Source organism: Bos mutus, chromosome 7, assembly GCF_027580195.1.
Source record: "Bos mutus isolate GX-2022 chromosome 7, NWIPB_WYAK_1.1, whole genome shotgun sequence".
Classification (NCBI taxonomy): domain Eukaryota; kingdom Metazoa; phylum Chordata; class Mammalia; order Artiodactyla; family Bovidae; genus Bos; species Bos mutus.
This window is the reverse complement of record NC_091623.1, coordinates 70,234,030-70,251,568: the sequence shown is the minus strand read 5'-3', so window position 1 is coordinate 70,251,568 and position 17,539 is coordinate 70,234,030. Positions and strand designations below refer to the sequence as shown.

The 17,539-nt window shown below is 37.9% G+C and overlaps 1 protein-coding gene across 3 annotated transcripts in view; it reads right to left on the bottom strand.

The window, feature by feature from the left end:
• CEP120 (centrosomal protein 120) overlaps window positions 1-17,539 on the bottom strand; it is an 83,493-nt gene that overhangs the window by 40,039 nt on the left and 25,915 nt on the right. For all 3 annotated transcript variants that reach the window (XM_070374079.1, XM_070374081.1, XM_070374078.1), the window contains 2 exons: window positions 7,876-8,024; window positions 1,476-1,673 (listed from right to left, as the gene is read on the bottom strand). In XM_070374079.1, the coding sequence (XP_070230180.1) occupies window positions 1,476-1,673; window positions 7,876-8,024 (347 nt within the window). The remainder of the gene's footprint in view (window positions 1-1,475; window positions 1,674-7,875; window positions 8,025-17,539) is intronic.

The following is a 17,539-nucleotide window of genomic DNA, read 5'->3' as shown; positions in this document are numbered from 1 at the left end:
AATTTTGTTGTTTTCAGTCAAACTTCAACATGAATCATCCATAGGCATTATGTGTTACTTCTTGTTCTCTTTTCTGTCTCTTTGGTGAGCTATGGTTACTTCAGTATTTTACTATACTATCTTATTGTACTATGCAAATTGTATAATGAGTACACGAATTTAAACAGAAAAATACATCCACTATTCTTTTCTCTTTTCATTATAACATTAATTTAAGCACAGTTCTTAAAAAATAAGTGAGTGGATCCAGCCCTGTTTGAACTAAAGAACTTCAAATAATTGTTTTATTTGAAAACAATATCATAAAACACTATGAATCTTTCTTTTTTCTTGCTTTTCAAACTCTATATATAAAACAGTGCTTAACAGTAAAAGATAAAAGAGAATACCACTGAGATGGAATGTACTGTGAATCACTGCTAGCTAATAAAAAAAAACTTGGACATTACCACCTTTGGAAACTACCAAAAAAAACAAAAAAAAACAGCTGATCCAGGTATGTGTTACATAACTATTTTTTCCCCTTACAACATTGAAGCCTCAGCAAACCTACTATTCACATGAACAATATGCAATCATTACATAAAAATATTTTTAATTCTCGTGTCAATAATGACCAATAACATTCTTAATGTTATTAAGTGTGATATTTTTAATGGGCTGGAAAGAAAGGATTTCTATGACTTAGAAGTCCATAAGAATCAAACTGATATGTAAGTCAATAGTTTGGTGAGGAATAAATAATATGTTAGATATAAGATCAAACTACTTTTGTCCTTCATTTCATCATTTTATATAATCTTCAACATTCTAAATACCTTGGATTTAGCAACCACCTCTAAAATTTAGTTCCACTAAAATTTCTTTATGCTTTTTGTACTATCCACCCAAAGTACAAGCAAAGTCTACTGAAACACTTTAGCATATAAAAAGGACTACTCCACCCTACTTCACCACCCATTTCAGTCTAATTAAAGTTAATCATAATGAACAGAGAAGTAATTTCAGATTAGACAAACTTTTCTAAGAAATAAAGTCCTATTTAAAATTGGTTTACAAAATTACTTAATTCAAGGGCAGGTTTAAAAAGTTGTTTTATTATCTCTCTGCTTTAATAGCAAAAAGGTTTATAAATTCTGAACTCTAGAGTGTGATCTGTATGGTAACAGCTAATCTCCAGTAACAATAATGAAACGTGTCTGATGTTCACAGGTCTGAGTTCCAGGTACAATTTGTTATTGAATATGATAAATGATTGATAACTGACCTACCTCTTTTCAAAATAACTAAAGTGTTACATCTCCTAACATTCTGAAATAACTGTCATCTTATGACTTACAAGTCAGGATAATTCCTAAAAAAATAAGAGATATGGTAGAAAGATGGCATGTACTTCAGCAACAAGAGAGTTTAGGCACCTCTTTAATGCTTAAAAAAAAAGACTTTAATTGGAAACAATTTTCTGCTATACTTACCTGTAGTTTAGAATGAAGAGTCAGGTAAACACGAAGAATTTCTATACTGCTCCGTATACGAACAGATGCTCTCTCTGGCTCAAAGTTTGGGTTGATCAAATCACTGAAAGGTTCATTTGTAACATCATTTCCCAGTAAAGAATAATAAAAGAAAAACTCAGGCTGTCTTTCTGGAAGTTTCATGGTACATGGAATTAACTAAACAGTTAAGGGGGAAAAAAAAGATTATTACTTTATAAACCACTAACCATGCTTATAAATGTCTGATGAACTCCAAAAACATTTGCTAAAATGATTTTTATTTCAGGCCTTAAATTAGTAACTCAAAATTTCTAAATCTCTGCCAAACTGCTACTAAGTTACTAGTTTTAATTTTTAAAGGTTTACTTAGACAAGCAAAATGAAACTAAAATATTTTTATACATTTATATTGTATAACATAACACTTATGTTGTTTTAGAGTTCACATTTAATTAGTCCATGAAAAGTCCATAAATATTATTTTAGAAGAAAGTAGTAAAATATTTGACACTGAACTTTTCCTTATGAATTCTCAGTCCAGGGCTTTTGATGAAAGAAAAAAAAATGGTTTTTTAGTTATTCCTACAAAACTTGGAAACTTATAGTAAATTAATAGCTACAAAAGGCTATCTTCCACCCATTATAAAGAGCTACTGCAGGGGGAAAATGGAGCCCTTCACCAATGAAATGTTTACTGAGGGTGGAACGAGATGGTGGAGTAGAAGGATGTGAGCTCACCGCTTCTCAAAAAATAACCACCAAAATCACAACTGCTAAACAACCACTGGGGGGAAAGAAAGGAAGAAAAACCACTAGAGCATACCAAAAAAAGATATCCTACATCCAAAGACAAAGAAGCCACGACACGGGGGTAGGACAGGGACAATCACGATAAAATCAAAGTCCATACCCCTGGGTGGGCAACCCACAAACCACAAAACAATTATATCACAAAAGTTCTCCCACAGGAGTGAAAGTTCTGAGCCCCACATCAGGCTCTGCAGTGTGGAGGGCTGGTCTTGCGAGAAGCCCCCAGAGCATCTGGCTTTGAAGGCCAGCAAAGTCTGCTCACAGGAAATCCACAGACGAGGGAAAACAGGAACTCCCCTCTTGGAGGATGCACACCAGGAACACAGGAAAAAGCAGGGACCTCACAAGATCCGGGGCCAGACCTAGCTGCTGATGTTGCAGTGCCCTGTGAAGGTGTGACAGGTGGGGAGGATGTGGCTCACTGCAGGGACAGACACTCGTGGTGGTGTTTCTGGGGAGTACCCACTGGCGTGAGCCCTCCTGGTGACCACATTTTTTAACTAAGACCTGGCCCCACCCAACAGCCTGTAGGCTCTAGTGCTGGGACGCAACAAGTCAAGCAATGAACAGGGCAAGACACAGCCCCACCAATTAGCAGATAGGCTGCATAAAGGCTTTCTGAGCCCACAGCTGCCCACTAAACACAGCCTTTAATATGGCCCTGCCCACCAAAAGATGACTCCCAGGCCCACCAGCCAATAGGCAGGGACCAGTCCTTCCTACCAGGAGGCCTGCACAAGCCCCTTGGGCTGGCTTCATCCACCACAGGCAGAAAGCAGAAGCAAAAAAGAACTACAATCCTACAGCCTGTGGAAGAGAAACTGAAATCACAGAAAGAAAAAATGATATACCAGAAGAACTTGTCCCAGATAAAGGAACAAGAGAAGACCCCAGAACAGTAACTAAGTGAAGTGAAGATGGCCAATCTATGTGAAAAAGAATTTAGAGTAATGATACTAAAGATGATCCAAGATCTTAGAAAAAGAATGGAGGTATAGATTGAAAATCTGGAAGATAACTAAGGGGACATTTCATTCAAAGATGGGCACAATAAAGGACAGAAACAGCAAGGACCTAACAGAAGTAAAAGAGATTAAGAAGCGGTGGCAAGAATTAACAGAAGATAAAAATGGTCCTAATGGCCCATATAACCATGATGGTGTGCTCACTCACCTAGAGCCAGACATCCTGGGGTGTGAAGTCAAGTAGACCTTAGGAAGCATTACTACAAACCAAGCAAGTGGAGGTGATTGAAATCCAGTTGAGCTATTTCAAATCCTAAAAGATAATACTGTGAAAGTACTGCACTCTACATGCCAACCAATTTGGAAAACTCAGCAGTGGCCACAGGACTGGAAAAGGTCAGTTTTCATTCCAATCCCAAAGAAGAGCAATGCCAAGGAATGTTCAAACTACCGTACAACTGCATTCATTTCACATGAAGCAAGGTAGTACTCAAAATTCTTCAAGCTAGGCTTCAACAGTACATGACCCAAGAACTACCAGATGTACAAGCTGGACTTAGAAAAGGTAAAGGAACCAGAGATCAAATTGCCCAGTATCTGTTGGATCATAGAGAAAGCAAGGGAATTCCAGAAGAACATCTACTTCTGCTACTTCTGGGTCGTGAAGATCTTTTTTGTATAGTTCTGTGTATTCTTGCCACCTCTTAATATCTTCTGCTTCTGTTAGGCCCATACCATTTCTGTCCTTTTTTGTGCCCATCTTTGCACAAAAAGTTCCCTTGGTATCTCTAATTTTCTTGACGAGATCTCTAACCTTTCCCATTCTACTGTTTTCCTGTATTTCTTTGCACTGCGATCACTGAGGAAGGCTTTCTTAGCTCTCCTTGCAATTCTTTGGAACTCTGCATTTAAATGGGGGTATCTTTCCTTTTCTTCTTTGCCTTTCGCTTCTCTTCTTTTCATAGCTATTTGTAAGTCCTCCTCAGACAACCATTTTGCCTTTTTCCATTTCTTTTTCTTGGGGATGGTTTTGATCACTGCCTCTTGTACAATGTCACAAACCTTTGTATTATTATATATGTTATTACTTTAATCCCTTACTTTTAAATGTATTTGTTTAATTGATTAGATTTTAATCATTAATCAAATCTAAAATCATAATCAAAAACTACTAATCTTGTAGTTATAAAGAACAAATTCTGGAGTTCTCTCCTCAACCTTGGTTCCACCAATGGCTTGCCTTGAGACTAGACAAGTACTTAATCACTCTGCAGCTCCACTTCTCTTATGGTTATTTGAAGGATTAAAAGAAATAATACATGTTCATTTCTACAATTCTACCTAGCACACAGTCAACTGTTACATGAATGGGAAAATACCTGAGGAAAAAATATTCTGCCCTTATGGGTGATTATTTCTGAGTTTACTTAAAAGAAACTTTCATTTTCTTTTACTTTCTTCTGTAATCAGGAAGCAACAAAAATTTTTAAGAAATAAAGAGAGCCCCTTTATATTTCATAGTACACTTACTTCTAAGTAATTCCCATTAAGGGAAGAGATGCTTTTAAAAATCCTTTATCACCCTTGGATTTACAAACAGTTTTGTTTTGTTTTTTTTCACCCTTAATTTTACTATTTAAAAAGGAGGTAAGATTATTATCATCCAGTATTCTTACTCTAATCTCACTCCTCCATTCTACTACTTTACAGTACCAGTATTCTAAGTCCCTTATCTGCATCTGAAAAATGTTTCTTTCTTTATTGCTAGATGTTTTATCACATGGCCTTTGACTAGCTTGAGAAGAAAAAAGCTAAAATGCTATTTTTAAAAATCCTTGGGCTAGTCCAAAAAAAAAAAGCAAACAAGTAATACTAAGCAATATCAGGGTATGAATAAATTACTGTACTTAATTTTTTGTGTGTTTTAAAAAATTATTGTAAAATACATGTAACAGAAAATTTAACATTTTAACCATTAAATACTGTGCCTTTCAGTAACATTAGGTACATTCACAATATTGTGCAACCACCACCACTACCTTGTTCCAGAACTTTTCCATCACCCCAAACAGAAACACCAGAACCATTAAGCGGCCACTCCCATTCCACGCCCTGGAAATCACAAATCTGCTTTTTGTCTCCATGAGTTTGCCTATTCTGGACACTTTTTTATAAATGGAATCATACAGTATGTGGCCTTTTATATGTGGCTTATGTTGCTCAGCATGCCTCCAACATTCACCCTTGTTTTAGCATGTATCAGTACCTCATTTGCTTTACAGTTAAATAATATTCCATTAATATTCCATTGTGTATGTGTGCGTATAATTAATCCATTCATCCATGATGGACACTGTGTTATTTCTGTGATATTCTGGGATTGTGAATAATGCTGCTATGAATATTCAAATATTTTTTATTTGAATACCTTGTTTTCAATTCTTTTGGTATATACCCAGTAGTGCAATTGTAGAGTTCTATGGTAATTTTCTGTTTAATCTTTGGAGGTACATATTTGGCTTAATTTTTATCAGAGATATCAAATAGCTTGCCAGACAAGGTTGTTTTATATTTTTAACTAAGCTGAGTGATTTGTCCTAATCAGTTCCTTTGTATTACCAAGAACTGAATTAGTTTTAGTGGTAGATTCAAATAGGTCGATTAGCTCTCACCATATGGCACATGTATGTATGTATAGCTTCACACATACAAACTACATGTTAAGCATATTAGTTTTATTTCACTCCTCACATACACCCACAAAGCTGGTAGTATCAATACCATACAACCAAGAAAATTCAAGCCTGAGAAAGGTTAAGTAAGTTCCCTAAATTAAAGAAGCTAGTAAGTATGAAAATGAGACTCCAGCTCAAATTGATCTTACTCCAAAACTCCTTCAGAGGGAGAAAATATGGCAACAATAGAATGTGGAAAAGTGACCCTATGGCTGGAAATTCCTAAGTATATTTACTAGTTATAGAACTTTCTCAAGAGTTAGTTTCCTTATCTCAAAAGTAAAACTAATAACCTCCTAAAGTTGTGGTATGATTAAACCCAACATTAGCAAAGTATTTCACAAAACATAACAAAAGTAAGTGAATGATAAATATTAACAATTATGCCTTCCCAGGGAAGTTGAAAAAATATTTTTAAAAACAAAGTAGCAATTTTAAATACTTTGCAAGTGTTTAATAACATAATAAAAATACAGTAGGCTCATTATCTAATGTGTGTTCTGATGTGATTAAAGAACAGACAATAGGTAGCTAGCTTTCTCCTCAACCAGTGAGGTATATTAAACAGGGCAATCAACAAGCAGAGTTTTATGAAGAGAAGAAAAAAAATAAGGAAATTGATGGAGAAAGACAAAAGCACATACAAAGTATTAATGAGAAAATGACAGGACCAAATTGGGAGAGAAAGAGTAATGCTCAAAGAATATGCATATATAAAAGTACTTTGTGCAGTGGGCATGCATTCAGTGTGACAAAGCTAAATATTATTTCCTAAGAAAAATCTTTACCTGATAAACCTTACAAAGATTTAGTGTGGTCACTAACTCATATTTCACTTATGAATGTGGATTATCTGGAAAATGTATACCTCTAAGAAAATGAATAGTATGATAAAAATGTAAAGTCATAAGTTATAGTCTCTATTTTTTTAAATATTAATTTATTTCACACACTATAGATCAACATAATGTCAAAAAAACTGCACTTGATCCTGAAAAGGGCAGGAAATAACAGCTACTGTTGGGCTGAGCCATTGATGGGAAGAGATAATCAGCCATGGGCCTTAAGCATCCCCACATATCTGGGATTAGATATTACTTTGTTTACAAACTAACAAATTAGCCTGAACGCTGCCAGAATTCATCCTGGTTGGTACATTCTTACTGTGTACCAAGACTCTGAGGCCCTGACTACTGTGCAACTCATAACCTTGTAACATATCTTCCCAGACAAAGACCAGGACTGCTTATGCTAAAAGTGGTACATTCCCTAAACTCTGTTCCTAAACTGTGACATACCCAATGAGTGTGAAGAAACCACCACTTGGGGTAGAAGAAACTGTAAAGAAATACACTGATAGTCATATTTGCTGGGCTGAGAGTAATACACTCCTTTATCTCTGATCTAAGAATCTACTATCTTCTGGCAGCATTTGGAATAATTTCTTAGTCTGTAAATTGGGTAAAATCTAATCCCAGACCTGATAGCTATTAAGGTATGATTGAGACAATATTCCCAACATTATACATTTCTCCAAAAAGTAAATAATTTAATTTTTGGTGGTGAGGGAGGGTGGGGGTGAGGGAGGGGAATCATTTCATACCAGTCACACAATACAATGTAAAACAATGTTTACTCATGGTCTTTCTTCTAAATTCTAAGAGATTTAATTTATTCTCTTACTACCAAGATCATCCCTTGATAATCCCAAGATCATCATTCTTTTCCTGAAACAAAAATGTTTTCTGACGTGAAAGAAAACATTATTCTAAATTATTTTTTAAGTCTACTTACAAGTCTTTTCAATACCTAAAAAACAGATTTTAAAAATAAAATGTTTTCAGATTCTTCGTGAATCACTAATCTCACCTGCTCCAACTGGGTGGCGAATGCTATGGTCACTGACATGATGAAGAAGTCAGTACAGTACCCTGCTGGTCCGATCTGATGGTAGCCTCCCTCCTCATTCAGCACTGCCACGATGTCCTTTGGGTCAAGTCCAGACAGGCTGGCAGGTACTTTATGGAAAAAAAACACAATTAACTACATTGTAGTTTGCCATAAACTAGTATAAGATTTTGTAAGCTGGTTATACTTTTTCATTTACTTGGCCATTTTCACAGACACAGTTAATATCTCAGTAAGGTTTCCTTTGACTTCAGTTTAATAAACCTCATAAGAAAGGCATCACAGGTTGCCTGAAGGAAATGAATCTAAACTGTGAACTGAAAAATAAGCAAAACCTGGCTGAAAAGAGCAAAGTGACTACATAGAGGAAAAGGTATTCTAGGGAGAAGGAACAATATATACAAAAACTCAAGAGGCAAGAGAAAGGATGTGGTTAGAGAACTGAAACAGGTGTGGCATGCTGGACCATAATACAAGGACTTAGGTACAGAAAGAGGAGAGAGGCCACATCATAAAGAGTCTTCTTGAAGACCATGCTGAAACATTTGGACAGTGTTCTAAGAATAACAGAAAACAGTAAACAATTTTGAGAAGAACAGATATAAGCAAACAGGCTTCGCTATGAAGAGATGGCAGAGGGATAGGGGTTTTTGCAACTGATTAAGTTGAAAAATGAAACTACATAAAACTAAAGTAACAGACAATATTCAGTGTTAGGGAGACTGCCAGCAAGTCAGCACTCTCCATGTTGGTAGGCACAGACCAGTTCAACCTTTTAAAGGGTAACACGTCAGAGCTTACCAAAACTTTATACATGCATACCCTATTTACCAGCAAACCCTGACACCTTCAGGAATTAATCCTGAAGAAATATGCTTATGACAGCACTGGCTAAAAGTAGCTGAATGGTTAAGAGCACAACCACCACAGTCACACAGACCAAAGTTCCAACCCAAGTTCTGCTATTCAGTGGGTTGTATGGGGAAATTATACCAGTCCTTTAGTCTCCAGCTTTTCTTCTGAAAATCTTTTACACTGCTGTTGAGAAGATCACATTAGATAAAATACAGCACTTAGCATAGTACCTGACAAGTACTTTAATAAAGTACTTAAAGTCAAAATACTAACTATGATGGGTCTCATTATCAGAAATGGAAAACACTAGGATAAATCTTGTGAAGGAGTAAAAAGACTGAACACGTCAATGTGAGTATATGTTGTTAGATATATATATGGACAAATAAATATACAGAAGTATATATGTATATGTACATGTGTTTGAGTACATATATCCACGTGTATACATACATGGGAACGGCAACAGCCCAACAGCAACTAGCACACCTAGCAGCCGAATCCAGACTTCTAAACATCATTCTTTTCTAAAAAAAAAAGCAGAGCTCCTTATAGAAATAGCTGAATCCAGGACTGAGATAGGGAAAGTATAGGATGAACTTAGACTATCTTCTTACAGTAAAAAAAAAAAAAAAAAAAAGCTCAAAGAATTACTGATGTACTAAAAAACAGATGATTAAAAGAGTTCTTAATGCTCAAATCTCTGACAAATAATGATGGTTAAAGATTATAACCCACTAAACTAAGAGAAAACTATAAGTCCATATTTAGATAATATAAATAAGTGAATAAATTGAAGGTATCAGGAAGAATAAATATTTTTCTAAATTTCTAACTCTTCCGCACAAAATGTTTATTAATTACAAAGGAAAACACAGACACACACCACCTTAATCAAATAATCAAGTGAACATCATCAGTAATGAGACTAAATCAAATAGTGCACCAACCAATAAGATGCAATGAGAAGAGAGCATCTTGATACTCCTGCCAAAGATGCCTAACCAAAATCCAGTGTCAGACAAGCCCAAAATGTACAGGGGACACATCTTCACCAAAAGACTGAAACTGATCTTCTGAATAGAATGCTCTCCTCCCCCTTACCACTCACTGCATTAGAAGTATATCAGGTCCATCTTTCAATAAAAAATTATAAGGCATACTAAAAGACCCAAAAAAAAAAAATCCATAACCTAAGCTTTCATCTTAAGAAAATAGGAGCAAATAAAATTAAAAGTGAGCAGAAGAGAAATAAAAACTAGAACCAAAATCAATGAAATTGAAACCAAGGAATCAATGGGGAAAAAATTAACAAAATCAAAAGCAAGCTGGCTCTTTGAAAAAGATCAGTAAGAATGTAGCCAGCCTGGGGGTGGGGGGGTGGGGGTGGGGGACACAATTTAATATCATCAAAAATGAAAGAGGGGATATCACTATAGATTTCATGTACATTAGCAGTTTAATGAAAGAATACTATAAACAACTCTATGTCCACAAATTTGATAACCTAGATGAAACAGAAAATTCTTTTTAAAAACAATCTGCCAAAACACACATAGGAAGAAACAACCTGAATAGGCCTATATAATGAAACTGAATCAATAACTTCAGAAAACAGAAAGTACTAGATCCAGATGGGTTCACTAGTGAATTCTACCTAACATTCACCATAATTTCTGGAAGAAATTATACCAATCCTCTACAATTTTTTTTCACAAGTCAGAAGCAGAGAGAATACTTTCTAACTCATTATATGGGGCTAGCATTGTCCTAATATGAAATCTAGGCAAAGACATTACAAGAAAACAACAGACCTACATCTTTCATGATCAAAGATGTAAAAATTATCAACCAAGTATTAGACAATCAAACTGAACACATAAAAAGAACTACATACCACAACGAAATGAGATTTATTCAAGGTAAACAAAGCTGGTTCAACATTCAAAAAGCCATGAATATAACCCACTATGTCAACAGACTAAAGATGAAAACTCACGTGATCTTATCAATACATGCAGAAAAACCATCTGACAAAATCCAACACTTACTCATGATAAAACACTATCTGTAAGCTAGAAATAGGGAGTAACCTCCTTACCTTGATAAAGAGCATCTATAAAAATCTACAGCTAACATCATACTTATTGGTGAGAGGCTTTCCCACTAAAATCAAGAGCAAGGCAAGGATGTCCCCTTTCACTCTGCTTTTCAATAGTACTCTGGAAATCCTAGCTGTTGCTGTAAAACAAGAAAAGGAAACAAAGTCATGCAGGTTGGGAAGAAAGACACTAAACTGCCTTTGTTTGCAGGTAAGTGTAGAATGTCCATCTATGGAAAACCAAAACTGGAACCAAAAAACCCTAATCTTGGAACTAATAATAAATAACTATAGTGCAGGAGACAAGGTAAACATGCAAAAGCCAATTGCTTTCCTACAGATCAAGAATAAACAAGTCGAATTTTAAATTTAAAACACCATTTACAGAGAATTAACCATCATGGAGACAAGATGGTAGAGTAATATTGTACATAAGCTCACTTCTCAAAAAAAATCAAAATTGCAACTAAATGATGAACAATCATTAACCAAAAAACAAGCAAAACAAACAAACAAAAAACAACAACACTGGAACCTACAAAAAAGATATCCTACATCCAAAGACAAAGAAGCCACAAGAGGGTAGGAGAGGCACAAATGCAATAAAATCAAAATGCCAGTCCCACTAGATGGGCAACTCACAAACTGGAAAATAATTATATTGCTGAGGTAGTTCTGAGCCCCACGTCAGGCTTCCCAGCCTGAAGGTCCGGTATCAGGAAGAGCCCTCAGAGCAAACTGACTTTGAACTCAGCAAGCAGGGTTTGATTACAGGAAATTCACAGTACTGAAGGGAACAAAACTCCACTCTCGGAGAATGCACACAGAGTCTCCTGTATACCACAACCAGGGTAAAAAGCAAACAAACAGTGATCTAATAAAAGCCTGGGCCAGACCTACCTGCTGGAATCAGAGTGTCTCTGGCAGAAGCAGGGCTTGGGTATGGCTCACTGCAGGGACAAAAACACTGGTGGCAGTAATTCTGGGGAATACTCATTGGTGTGAGCTCTTTTGGAGGGTGCTATTTTCTCCCCAAGATCTGGTCCCAACCAATAGCCTGTAGACTCCAGTGCTGGGATACCTGAAGTCAAACCAATAGCAGGAACACAGCCCCACCAATCAGCAAATAGGCTGCCTAAAGTCTTTCTGAGCCCACAGCTGCCCACTAAACACACCCCTTGACACGGCTCTGCCCACCAGATGGTCAAGAACCAGGTCCACCCATAAGCGAGCAGGAACCCACCCATAAGTGAGCAGGAACCAGTCTCTCTCACAAGGAAGCCTGTACAAGCCTCTTAGGCCTCATCCACCAGGGGTCAGAAAGCAGAAGCAAGAAGACTATTCGATGATGACTAATTCACTTTCACAACCCTGAAGTCTGTGGAACAAAAACCACAATCACAGAAAGACAAAATGAGACATCAGAGGAGTAACTCCCAGATCAAGTAAAAATATAAAACCCCAGAAGAAGAACAACAAAGTGGAGATACACAATCTACACAAAAAAGAATTTAGAGTAATGACAGTAAAGATGATCCAAGACCTCAAAAACAGAATGAAGGCAGAGAATGAGAAGATACAAGAAATGTCTAATAAAGAGCTAGAAGACCTAAAGAACAAACAGAGATCAACATTACAAGAACTGAAAAGAAAAATATACTACAGGAATCAATGGCAAGTTAAATGAGGCAGAACAGATAACCGAGCTGGAAGACATCTGGTGGATATACTGCTGCAGAGCAGAATAAAGGGAAAAAAAGGAAAACGAACAAGGACAGTCAAAGAGACTCATGGTACATTAAAAGCAATGTTCACATTTTTTTCCCTGGTAGCTCAGTTGGTAAAGAATCTGCCTGCAATGAAGGAGACTCCAGTTCAATTCCTGGGTTGGGAAGATCCCCTGGAGAACGGAAAGGCTACCCACAGCAGTATTCTGGCCTGGAGAATCCCATAGACTGTAGAGTCCATGGGGTCGCAAAGAGATGGACATGACTGAGCAACTTTCATTCACATTATAGGGTCTCAGAGGAGAAGAGAGAGAAAGGGCCCAAGAAAATATCTGAAGAGATTATACCTGAAAACTTCCCTAACATGAGAAAGAAAACACTCACTCAAGACCAGGAAGCTCAGAGAGTCCCAGGCAGGATAAACCCAAGGAGAAATACAGGCAAATATCACTGATGAACACAGATACAAATAACAAAATACTAGCGAACTGAATCCAACAATATATTAAAAGGATCACACAGCTTGATCAAGTGGAGTTTATTGCAGAGATGCAAGGATTCTTCAGTACTGCTCACCACAACTAGAGAAAGCTCATGAAGCAATGAAGACACCGCACAGCCCAAAATAAGAATAAATAACTATTATAAAATCATATGCTATTAGGGGATACAAAAAACCCTTTTCACAAAATTCCATACCCATTAATGATTGAAAACTCTGGAAAGTGGGCAAAGAGGGAACTTACCTCAACATAATAAAGGCTATATATGACAAACCCACAGCTAACATCATTCATAAAAGTGAAAAGCTGAAAGCATTCCCTCTAAGATCAGGAACAAGATAAGAACATCCACTATCACCACTTTTATTCAACATAGTTTTAGAAGTCCTAGCCATGGCAGTCAGAGAAGATAAAGGAACAAAAGGAATCCAGATAGGAAAAGAAGTAAAACTATCACTGTTAGAAGACGACATGACACTATATATAGAAAATCCTAAAGATGCAACCAGAAAACTATGACAATGGATTCAGTAAAGTTGCAAGATACAAAATTAATGCACAGGAACCTCTTGCATTTCAATATATTAACAATGAAAGATCAGAGAGAAATTAATGAAATAACTCCACTTATCATGACATCAAAAGTAATAAAATACCTAGAATAAATCCACCTAAGGAGGCAGAAGACTTGTACTCAGAAAAGCATAAAATACTTATGAAAGAAATTAAGGATAACATGAAACAGATATCAAATTCTTGGACTGGAAGAATCAACATTCTCAAAATGACTATACCACTCAAGGCAATCTACAGATTCAATGCAATCCCCATCAAATTACCAAAGGCATTTATTGCAGATGTAGAACAAAAATTTTTTTAATTTGTATGGAGACACAAAAGACCCCAAAGAGCCAAAACAATTGTGAGAAATAAAAACGGAGCTGTAGGAATCAAGCGCTCCAACTTCAGACCATACTACAAAGCTATAGCAATCAAAACAGTATGGCACTGGCACAGAAACAGAAATACTGATCAATGGAACAGGAGAGAACACCCAGAAATAAACCCACACACCTAAAGTCAATTAATCTATAACAAAAGAGACAAGAATATACAATGGAGAGAAGTCTCTTCAGTAAGTGGTGTTGGGAAAACTGGACAGCTACCTGTAAGAGAATGAAATAAGAACATTCTCTAACATTGACACAAAAATAAACTCAAAATGGGTTAAGGACCTAAATATAAGACCAGATACTATAAAACCGTTCAGAGGAAATCATAGGAAAAACACTCTTTAACAGAAATTTCAGAAACATCTTTTTCAATCTGTCTCTTAGAGCAACGGAAATAAAAACACAAATAAACCAATGGACTAAAAAGAGCTACCATATGATCCGGCTATCCTATTCCTGGCCAAATGTCCAGAGAAAACCATAATTTGAAAAGACACATGCATCCCAATGTTCACTGCAGCACTATTTACAATAGCCAGCACATGGAAGCAACCTAAATGTCCACTGACAGAGGAATGGTTTTAAAAAAAATGTGGTGCATATATACAATGGAATATTGCTCAGTCATAAAAAGATCAAAATAATGCCATTTATGACAACACGGATGGACCCAAAGATTGTAACACTAAGTGAAGTAAGTCAGAGAAAGACAAATATGATATTGCTTATATGTGGAATTTTAAAACAAGGTACAATCGTATCCATTCACAGAACAAAAATGGTGTCACAGATGTAGAAAACAAATTTATAGTTACCGAGGGGGAAGCGGGGAAGGATAAATTAGGAGATTGTGATTGATATATACACACTACTATATATAACATAGATAACTAATAAGGTCCTACTACATAGCACTGAGCACTCTACTCAATATTGTGTAATGACCTATATGGGAACAGCACCTTAAAAAAAGAGGATCTACATATGTCTATAACTGATTCATTTTGCCATACAGCAGAAATTAACACATTATATCTACCGTACTCCAATAAAAAGTAACTTAAAAAAATAAAAAAGGGACCTAATTCAACACAGAAGCTTTTACACAGCAGAAGAAACCATGAACAAAACATAAAGACAACCCACAAAATGACAGAAAATATTTGCAAATGATGTGATCAAAAAGGGATTAGTCTCCAAAATTTACAAACAGCTTATGCAGCTCAATATCAAGAAAATGAACAACCCCATAAAAAAATGGTCAGCAGGGGCTTTCCTGGTGGTCTAGTGGTTAAGAATCCACCTGCTGACACAGGGGACACAGGTTCGATCCCTCGTCTAGGAAGATCCCACATGCCATGGAACAAATAAGCTCATGTAACACAACTTCTGAGTCCACACACCACAAATACTGAAGTCCACAAGTCTAGAGCCTGTGCTCCTAACAAGAGAAGCAATTGCAATGAGAAGCTCATGCACTGCAACGAAGAGTAGTCCCTGCTTGCCACAACTAGAGAAAGCACACACACAGCAAAGAAGACCAGTGTAGCCAAAACTAAATGAATAAATGAATTTTTTTAAAAAATGGGCCTACATAGGCATTATATAGAGGACCTATATAGACATTTCTCCAAAGAAGACATACAGATGGCCAAGAGGCACATGAAAAGATGCTCAGCATCGTGAATTGTTAAAGAAATTCAAATCAAAACTACAATGCAGCATCACCTCACAGCAGTCAGAATGGCCATCATCAAAAACTCTATAAAGGAAAGAACAAGATGGTGAAGGAGTAGGTGGACATGGAATCCATCTCTCTCCACAGATACATCAGGAATACACCTTCAGACACAGACGTGCACGCAGAACACCAGCTGAGAGTGGACAGGAGTACCTGACCCGTGGAAAAGAATATACAGAACCATGCAAAACTCAGGAGGAGGAAGGAACTAGGGGGAAAACAGGAGTATCAGTAGGACTGGACCTGGCATCAGCAGGTGGGGGAACTGAAGCAGGAGTCCAATCCCCACACTGGGGCAACTGTCTGAGTCAGAGGAGGAACATTTAAGGCTGACTGAAACAGCTGATTGTGGCAGGCTAAATGGAATGAGAATCAGACAGTCCTCGCTGCAGCAATACATACCCTGGACAGGGACACAAGTCCCCTGGAAAGTGCAGCAGCTGGGAGGTGGAGTTTAGGGATTGTGGAGCAATCCCAGGGCGAGGATTGCTGTTGACTGCAGAGAGACAGATCAAGGGGATATGAGGGAGGAGACTGTGGTGGGAAATGCCTGTAGAGGAAAGCTGCCATAAAAGCATAAAAGCCACAGAAGCAAGGCGATACTGCTGAGTCGAGTAAGGGGTGGACCATCACCATAGCCTCTCTTTCCCCACACACCAGCATTGGCAGCTGAACAAGAGAAAGGCTGGCCCATCAAATGCCTGATGCACTGAACTACAGAGTAGGACCCCACCCAGGGTGCCCCTTTAAGTGCCTGATGCGCCAATCTACAGAGTATGACCCCATCCAGGGGGGCCCCTTCTAAGTGCCTGTGGTGCTGAACAACAGAGAAGGATCCCAGGCAAGGGAGCCCTCTAACTGCCTGAATGGGCAGAGCTACGGAGAAAAACAGGTCAAAGAGGCCTTCTGATCGCCAGCTACAAAAGGCTGGAATAAAAGACTCTGGTAGGGCCATAACTCCTAAGGCAGAGGCAGTCCCTGTCCCTGCACACTTGGTGCTGCCAGGATCCCCATAAGCCAAGCAGCTGCACCACCTTCACACTCAACTCTAACTGGGGCAGAGCTGCCACAGGCAAAAAAATGTCTTGCATCTATGTGCGCAGGGTCACTTTGGTAGTGTCTGACTCTTTGAGACCTTGTAGACCGTGGCCTGCCAGGTTTCTCTGTCAGGGAGGCGGGTTCTCCAGGCAAGAATACTAGAGCATATGGGCCAATACTGGTTGCCATACCCTTCTAGAGCACTATATTTCCTGCTGCCCTAGCCGCAAACTCCCCTGAGTACCTGGTGCTGCCAGAACCCCTGCGACCCAAGCAGCTGCACCACCTCTACACCTGGCCCTCACAGGAGCAAACCCAAGTCCTCCAGGGCAGCCTCAGGAGCAACACCGGACAACAGCCCCAGTGGACAACCCACATGCAGAGCTGGAAATAAAATCACAATTGAAACCCAGGGGCAGTGAGGCTAAAGAAGAAGACCCAAAACCTTCCCACCAGCTATACAAGCTGCAAATTAAATCCACACGATCAACTAGGAAGACTCTGTGTCTATGGAATATATAAAAGGTCATTGAGAGTTCCCGCAAAAGAAAACACACTAGTTCTGATAGCTGGGGACATTGGAGGCAAGAACACACAGGAGTAGGACCAGATTACAATCTGAGTTGTCCCCACAGCAGGTTCAGAGACCAGTCAGCAGTGTTGGAGGGCATCCTAGGGAGGTGAGGTAGACTGTGACTCCCAGCAAG